Below are 9,056 nucleotides of genomic sequence, written 5' to 3' on the forward strand. Positions count from 1 at the left end.
AAGTGCATCTGCTGTTGTCTCTCACATCAAAATCCAGCCACATATGTGTTTAGATCTGTTTAAATGGTGCTTGATCTGTGCAGATTTCTCTCCTGATTGAGACCAGATTTTTCACTGGAGAAAGCAATATTATGGATAGAGGACGATAGAGGATAGCCAGAAGTAAAAAATGTCTTGATGGATTTGTTTCAGCTTTTGTCTTCTCCAGATGTTAACTGATGGACTGGAGTGCTGTGGATTACTTGTGCCTGACGGCATCATCACAACATGGTAAGGGGCGTAACATTTCTGTCACACACTTGAGGTATTCGGCCAATCACAACGCACTGGATAGCTGGCCAATCACAGCACACCTTGCTTTTCAGACCGATGAGCTTTGTAAAAATCGACGCGTTTCAGAAAGGCGGGGCATAGAGGAGAAACAATAATGTACAATATGTGGAAAATAATGTGTTTTTTGAACCTTAAACCGCATAAACACATTTCATTACACCAAATACACAACATAATGTTCTTTTTAGCAGCATCATATGACCCCTTTAATTTTGGATCCTGGGCCAAACTTTTGTGTTACTTATTTAGTCTCTTGCTTACCAAGAAGGTTGTTTTTTTACGAAACAGTGTTTCCTGTTTTCATATTGTATGTCAGACATTCATTCTTTCATAAGACATACATTTAAAATATTAATTCTTGGCCAAAATATCATTTGTTTTACTTATTAAGTCTCTTGCTCACCAACAAAGTTGTTGCTTTTAACAGCATTTTTTCATATTGTATGTCAGACATTCTGCTTTCAGATGATGTGTATTTAAAATATTTATTGTTTGCTCTTTTCTTGTATTTATTTTAACAGTTTGCATGTTTTATTTTTAATTTTAAAAAAAATTCTGTAAAGCAGATGGGTTAAGGAAAGAGCACAGGAGTAAAGGCTTTTCATAACCCCCTGTGAAAACTGTGAGGTTCTTTGTGAGGTTGTGAGAAGCCCTGCATATTCTCTGAGTAGTTTTATTGATGGCAAACCCCAGAGAGAATTTAATAAACAAACACAAAAGGGGCAGATGATGTGCAGAATGTTATGAGTGCGTGTTTATGTGTGTGTGTGTGTGTGTGTGTGTGTGTGTGTGTGTGTATGGAGGGAGAGAATTTAATAAACAAACACAAAAGGGGCAGATGATGTGCAGAATGTTATGAGTGCGTGTTTATGTGTGTGTGTGTGTGTATGGAGGCTGACAATGATCCCAAATATTATTTTCATAACCAGTGCAAAGAACATTTTAAATCATTGCATATCATATGCATTATGAGAAATCTGTTTCATTTTCATCGGTGTTTTAATTTTTCCTTTGTTTCTCTTTTATTTAATCATTTGACTTACATTTTTATTTTGCAGTGATGCTCTAAAGAGAATAAAATTAATATGTATTATCATGTCTGGTTTGTGTGTCTGTTGTGATCTGCAAAACAAAACACGTGTTAAACACCCTTTGAAGAATTTATAATGTAGGAATTTTGCAGATGACTTACAATTAATTCGCTGAAGAAAAAAAACATTCTAGGAAAGGTATATTAAACAATGTTTTCCCTTTCGCTTGCTCACTGAGTTATTAACCCTCTGATGCATGAAAATATATTTTGATGCTTCTTTTTTACCTTGCTTCTTTCAGAATTGCGTGATACAAACTCGCAATTCTGACTTTTTTTCTCAGAATTGTGAGATATAAACTCGCAATTGCGAGTTATGAAGTCAGAATTGTGAGATATAAAACTCAGCCCATTTCGTGTCATGGTTTCTCTGCCACCACAGAGGATGTATTAAATTGGACATTAGGCCTTGATATCCGAGGTACTGCTACAAATTTTGAGCAAATAAATCTCTATTAATTCATATGCATCCATGCTCTCGTTTCTTCATAGTAAGATGGCAGTGACGCACAAAGGAAATGTGTTATAGCATATAAAACTAGAAAATGTAACGCGTAAGCATGCAAAATATTCCCGTTCACGTGTGAATAGTTTCTCGAGGGCATGAAAAAGTTTCTTGTGTGCATGCAAAAGTCTGTATGTATGTATGATAGAAAATCAATGAAGAAAAAAACCCTGAGAAAATAAACAATATTTACAGATGACTGTACTATATACCAAATATAAAACTGAAAATAATGCAGTATGAACCATTTATGTTAAATATGGCCTGAAAATCAACTGAGAGGTTTGGATATTTGAGTCTGGAAAAGTATGGATTTTTTCAATGGAAAATGTGTAGGAACCCTGATAACTGTTTTGCAGCAAGCGCTTGATTGAGGTCCTCTATATTTCAGGTGTTTGCTGAGAATAAGGATGAGGTGGGTTTGGTGCTGTTTGGTACCGACAGCACTAAGAACCGTCTGGCCAAAGACGGCCAGTATGAGAACATCACGGTTCACCGTCACCTCATGATGCCTGATTTTGAGCTGCTTGAGGACATTGAGAGCAAACTGCAACCTGGTGGTCAGCAAGCGGACTGTATCCTTCCAGTTACCCTACAAATGTTGATAAGACAACAACACACGTTATAGATCTCACGAGGCGATCGGTTAAAGGAATAGTTCACACAAAAATGATATTGTGCTGAACGTTTACTCACCCTCAGGTCATCCAAGATGTAGATGAGTGTGTGTCTTCAACAGATTTGTAGAAATGTAGCATTGCATCAGTGTCTCAGCAATGGATCCTCTGCAGTGAATGGGTGCCGTCAGAATGAGAGTCCAAACAGCTGATAAAAACATCACAATAATCCACTCTATTGAAGTGGAAAGCTGTGTGTTTGTAATAAATTCATTATTAAGACATTTTTAACTTCAAACCGTCGCTTCCAGCTAAAATATGAATCCATAATCCATAATAACTGCTTCCTCTAGTGAAAAAGTGGTCTGATCTGAATCAGGAGAGAAATCTGCACAGATCAAGCACCGTTTACAAGCCAAAACAGCTCTGAACAAATATGTGGGTGGATTTTGATGAGAGAGACAACAGGAGGTGTACTTTTTCACTGAGGAAGCGTTATTATGGATTATGGACTTTTAGTCTGAAACAGTGGCTTGAAGTTAAAAACGTCTTGATGGATTTGTTTCATCTTTTGTCTTCTCTAGATGTTAACTGATGGACTGGAGTGCTGTGGATTACTTGTGGATTATTGTGATGTGAAACGATGAAGACTTTAGCTGGAGAAGATGAAGTGTTCTCTCATGGGAGAAACACGTTATTATTTAAAGCAGCTGCAATTATTTCTGTCCTAACTTATAAAGTTTGGTGAAATTATTTAAGATTCAAATATGGGAAAAATCTAAATATTGAGAAAATCATCTTTAAAGTTGTTCAAATGAAGTTCTTAGCAATGCATATAACTAATCAATTGATCTATTTACGGTAGGAAATTTACAAAATATCTTCATGGAACATGATCTTTACTTAATATCCTAATGATTTTTGGCATAAAAGAAAAATCTATAATTTTGACCCATACAATGTATTTTTGGCTATTGCTACAAATATACCCCAGCGACTTAAGACTGCTTTTGTGCTCCAGGCTCACATATAGGAGCAGAAAGCCTTAAATTGCTAATGTCATGGCATGGCTTTGCTGAAAATTAATATCGTCCTCAGTATTTTTGTCTTGATTTCCAATACAAATATCTAAACATCCTTAAATTTACTTCAGATGCAAAATGAAGATATGAAGTCTTGTTTTATGAGAAACTGAACAAAATTAAGTGAGTTTATGCTTAAGAGCAAATATCTGTCAATGGGGATTGAAAACTTGTTTTCTCATTGAATTAAGTTGATTTTTCTTTTTAGTCATAAACTCACTTCATTTTGATCAGTTTCACAGAAACTTGCATTTTCAAACTTTGAAGTGTTGCTAATGCAACTTTCTGCTCCCTAGACATTTACATTTAGAGAACATATTGATGTATTGTGTTCCCGTCCATTTTTTCCTAACAATTTCTTTACTTGGTCTTAAAAAGTCTTAAATTTACTTTTTTTTAAACTTGTAGAAATGCTGACTGAAACTAAATTGAGTTGAATAATGACACTATTGTCTTCTGTAGAGCTGCTTAAATGACATGAAATACATCCGGATATTTCAAACAGATTTTTAATCTCTTTTAAAACTAGATTAGATCAAGTGGTATTTACCAGATGTGGCATAGGTCATACAAGACTGACTCATGCATTTTTGCTTAAAGGTGAAGACCCTACTCAATGTATGCTTTGCAAGGTTCCCCTTTCTGTTAAACATATTTTATTGGACTGTCCAGCTTTTAATGTACCATATTTTAAGAATATTTGCGATAACGATATTTATGACGATATAGACAATGTATATTTTTTCTTGGACTGTCCAGCTTTAAATGTACAGAGAAAACTCTTTTATGAAGTGAACTCACTTAAAGAGTTATTTAGTAAAATTTTGCCAGGAAAAGTTTTAGAATTGTTATCACATGTTAGTGTAAAAAAATCTTGTGTGATATAACTTGTTTGTTTGCTGGTTTTTATTGTATTTGTTATTTTTTTTAATTGTTTTTGCCATGAAAATAGCCTTTGAATAAATATATATACTATACTATGTAGAGCTGCTTTACAGCTGAAATTGATTTTGTTTTATAATTGATGAATTCTGCAACATTAACTGTTCTTTATCTGTTTATTTTTGTGAAGCTGTTTTGGCACAGTCTATATTGTAGAAACTGCTATATAAATAAATGTGACTGTGTGCTTGGCTGCACTAAACAGTAGATGGTGCCCTTTTCAAACGAGTGCATTTTATCTTATGGGCTTACCTGATCTAGATTCTATAGTGACTACAAGATCTTGTTATACTAAGCTTTGTGAGTGCAATGTTTATGAAATCTCTCTAAAACTTGAAAAGAGTGTGAGAACCCCGACAGGACAAAATAGGAAGCTACCGATAACAAATTGTGTGGTCAGTATGACGATTATTTAAGCACATACTCCAGAATCAAGTAGTTTTACAGAAAAACTTCATTATATGTGTAAATTTCAGCATTTTGTACTGTACTGATGTGTTTTGCCTTGTTTTTCCCATAATAATGTACAGTGACAGATGTTTATTTGTCTGTTTGATGCAGATTCATTGTCATCAGTTTATGGGAATCCAAGTTGTCAAAGTTGCAAAGTTTTTGCTCCCAGAGATGATGAGGTGAGTTCCTCTGTGAATTTGCTATAATCAGTTCAGTAAGTATCAGTAATTGTGATGTTTGAATACATGCTGTAGCGACAAAAAGGCTGAGGGCGCATCTAAAATGATTTTCATTTTAACCTGGAAATTAGCAAAGTATTAGGGTTTTGAAAAAAGTAATATAATGTGAAATTAAGAATATTTATCAGTAACTAATCAAACGTGGCATTCTAATATTCATGTCCATTTGTCACTCAAATTATTATGTTGATAGTATATTCTGTAATTACACTACTGTTCAAAAGTTTGGGGTTGGTATGATTTTTTATGTTTTTGAAAAATGTTTTATATTTTTTTAATTTATTTGTACTGTAAAAATAGTGAAATATTTTTAAAATTTAAAATAAGTTCTTTATGTGTCGGTATATTTTAAACTGTAATTTATTCCTGTGATCAAAGCTGTATTTTCAGCATCATTACTCCAGTCTTCAGTGTCACATGATCTTCAGAAATCATTCTAATATGTTGATTTGCTGCTCGAGAAACGTTTATGATTATTATCCATGTTGAAAACAGTTGTGCTGCCAAATATTTTTGTGGAAACCGTGATGCTTTTTATTTTTTCAGGATTCACAGATGAATAGAAAGTTCAAAAGAACAGCATTTATTTGAAATGGAAATATTTTATAAATATTATAAATGTTTTTACTGTCACGTTTGATCAATTTAATGCATCCTTACTTAATAATTTTTTATATTAATTTATAAAAAAAAACAATTAGCTGACCTCAAACTGTTGAACAGTAGTGTAATATGTGACCCTGGAGCACAAAAGCAGTCTTAAGTCGCTGGGGTATATTTGTAGCAATAGCCATTAAAGATGAATAGTTTTATTGTATGTATGCAGCATGCAGCAGTGGTGCTGTCCACTCTGATTCTCCCTCGACAGTCTAAAGAAGGCAGCGATTGTGCGTTATGCTTACAATCATCGCAGCAACCCTCAAGTGGGCGCCGCTTTTCCCTGCATAAAGGAGAAATATGAAGTATGTGGATTCACATCAAACAGAAAACACACTATAAATGATTCATCTTCAGTATGTTGCACACCAGAGTCACTCCTCATGTCTCTTGTCCTCAGTGTCTGCTGTACGTGCAGCTGCCGTTTATGGAGGATCTCCGACAGTTCACTTTCCCAGTGCTGGACAACAACAAGAAGTTCACGCCTTCAGGTTGGTCCTCACATAACCACCCTCAAAACAGGAGCCGGTTTCTAGCAGATGTGTATACAGCTCACCTGTATTCATTGAATTCTGCACCATTATCCTGCATCAGCTATTTCTTTGGTCTTCTCAGGGTTTCTGCAGGTCTTAAAAAGTCTTAGTTTGCCCTTCTACAAATTAAGGCCCCAAAAGGTCTCAAATCATAGCAGAAAGTCTTAAACTCATAATTCAGTCATGGCATTAAATGTTGCATGCATTGCATTAAATTTAATATCTTTGTCAGTATTTTTATTTTGCTTTCCAATACAAATATCAGAACATCATTAAATGCAAAATCAAGTCTTGTTTTTTTTGTTTTTTGAGAAATTTATCAAAAGGAAGTGAGTTTATGATAAAACGAGAACAAATATCTGTCAATGGGGAATGAACTTGATTTCATTTTGAATAAAGTAGATTTTTTTTTCTGAGCCCATTAGCAGATATTTGTCCTTTTTCATCATAAATTCACTTCCTTTTGATAAATTTCTCAGGAAAAAAGACGACTTATCATGTGTCGTGTTTGCATTTTTATTTAAAAAAAAAAAGTTTAGACATGCACTGAGAAGTAGCTGAGGAAGAGCAGCAGTTTTGTGCAGTGTGTTCAGAAGATTATTTATTTATTATTATTTAGTCATTTAGCAGACGCTTTTATCCAAAGCGACTTACAAATTAGAACAACAGAAGCAATCAATTGTAGTATTAAAACAACTAAAAACAGATCCGAAACTTAAGGCTAAAACTGTATAAATACTACTTATACACATTTTAAAAATAAAGAAATTAAATGAAAATGACAAATGCATACAACAAAATTTAAAAACGTAACATTTACATGAAAAACGTACTGTAGAAGTACTGTAAACTGTAGTTTACTGTAGAAGATACAGTAAAAGTTAGTTCCATATTCTAGTTAAGCTATTTTTGGTAAAAAAAAGTAATGGAGATCGGTTAGAAGTTATATTTGCAAACTTTGAAATGCTGCTAATTCAACTCATTGTGTTTCTCCTTAGACATTGTGCTTATTCCTTACATTTTCTTTAATTGGTCTTGAAGTCTTAAATTTGCCTTCATGAAACTTACAGAAAGCCCGTCTTCTGAGGCACATCCAGACTAAAGGAGACGAATGTTGATGCTGTTGGTTGACTGTGATGGTCTCTGTGTGAATGTCTCTGGTCAGAGTCTCGGCTGTCAGCCGTCGACGCCCTGATCGACTCCATGATGCTGGTGCAAAAGGATGATGATGGAGAGAGCGTGGATGTCTTCAAAGTCAACCACATTCCAAACCCACAGTTCCAGAGACTTTTCCAAGCATGATGGGACGGGGTGGTGGATGTTTCTCTGTTTTTATCAGCCTGATAATATTTGATGCAGTCATAAAAGTCAAATACATTTGCATTATGCATTTAGCTGATGCTGCTTGTATGCAAACTGACTTACAAAAGAGGAGCAAAAGCAATTCATAGATTCAGAATGTTGAATGTAAAAAAAATCAAGGATTTTCACACTAAATAAACTCAAGGAAGAATAATATTTAAGCATTTTCATTCATATGCATAAATGTAAGTAACTATACATAGTCATAAACATAAATATTTACCTATTTATTTTGGTTACACTTTTTCAATTAGTAGATCATTTAATAGCTAATATAAACAAAAAATTAATAATACCTTTACAGCATTTATTAATCTAGGTGAAAATTAATTTAAACATATACTGTGATTTATTAGTTAATACATCTTGAAAATACACGAACACTTACTAATAAACAAATATTTAAGTATTTTCAAGTTGTGTAAATTGATGAACCATAGTATATGTGTAAATTAATTTTAACCTAGAATAATAAATGTTTTTCATTGTTAGTTCATAATATTAAAAGTTTGGAGTCAGTAGAATTTTTTTTTTTTTTTAATGTTTTTGAAAGAAGTCTCTTCTGCTCACCAAGGTTGCATTTATTGAATCAAAAATACAGTAAAAACAGTAATATTGTGAGATGTTATTACAATTTCAAATAACTGTTTTCTATTTGAATATATAGTAAAGTGTAATTTATTTCTGTGATCAAAGCTGAATTTTCAGCATCGTTACTCCAGTCTTCAGTGTCACATGATCTTCAGAAATCATTCTAATATGCTGATTTTCTGCTCGAGAAACATTTCTGATTATTATCAATGTTGAAAACAGCTCAATATATTACGCAGACACCATGATGTACTCCCATTCAAAAGTTTGGGGTATGCGTTTTTAATAAAAATTAATGCTTTTATTTAGCAAATATGCATTAAATTGATCAAAAATTCTATTTTTAAAAAAGCTTTTCTTTTGAACTTTCTATTCATCCAGTCTTCAGTGTCACATGATCCTTCAGAAATCATTCTAATATGCTGATTTGCTGCTCCAGAAACATTTCTGATTATTATCAATGTTGAAAACAGCTCAATATATTACGCAGACACCATGATGTACTCCCATTCAAAAGTTTGGGGTATGCGTTTTTAATAAAAATGAATGCTTTTATTTAGCAAATATGCATTAAATTGATCAAAAATGACAGTAAAGACATTTATAATGTTACAAAAGATTCCTATTTCAAATAAATGCTGTTCTTTTGAAC

At 33.3% G+C, this 9,056-nt stretch overlaps 1 protein-coding gene across 1 annotated transcript in view; it reads left to right on the plus strand.

The window, feature by feature from the left end:
- Positions 1 to 1,983: 1,983 nt before the first annotated feature.
- The window catches only part of LOC107739046 (X-ray repair cross-complementing protein 5), a 13,088-nt gene continuing 6,015 nt past the window's right edge, over positions 1,984 to 9,056 (plus strand). The window contains 8 exon segments of the mRNA XM_016551014.1: positions 1,984 to 2,004; positions 2,320 to 2,514; positions 5,131 to 5,166; positions 5,169 to 5,201; positions 6,088 to 6,116; positions 6,118 to 6,223; positions 6,319 to 6,409; positions 7,617 to 7,747. Coding sequence (XP_016406500.1) covers positions 1,984 to 2,004; positions 2,320 to 2,514; positions 5,131 to 5,166; positions 5,169 to 5,201; positions 6,088 to 6,116; positions 6,118 to 6,223; positions 6,319 to 6,409; positions 7,617 to 7,747 — 642 coding nt within the window.

Source organism: Sinocyclocheilus rhinocerous, unplaced genomic scaffold (assembly GCF_001515625.1).
Source record: "Sinocyclocheilus rhinocerous isolate Xijiao unplaced genomic scaffold, SAMN03320098_v1.1 scaffold1096, whole genome shotgun sequence".
NCBI lineage: Eukaryota > Metazoa > Chordata > Actinopteri > Cypriniformes > Cyprinidae > Sinocyclocheilus > Sinocyclocheilus rhinocerous.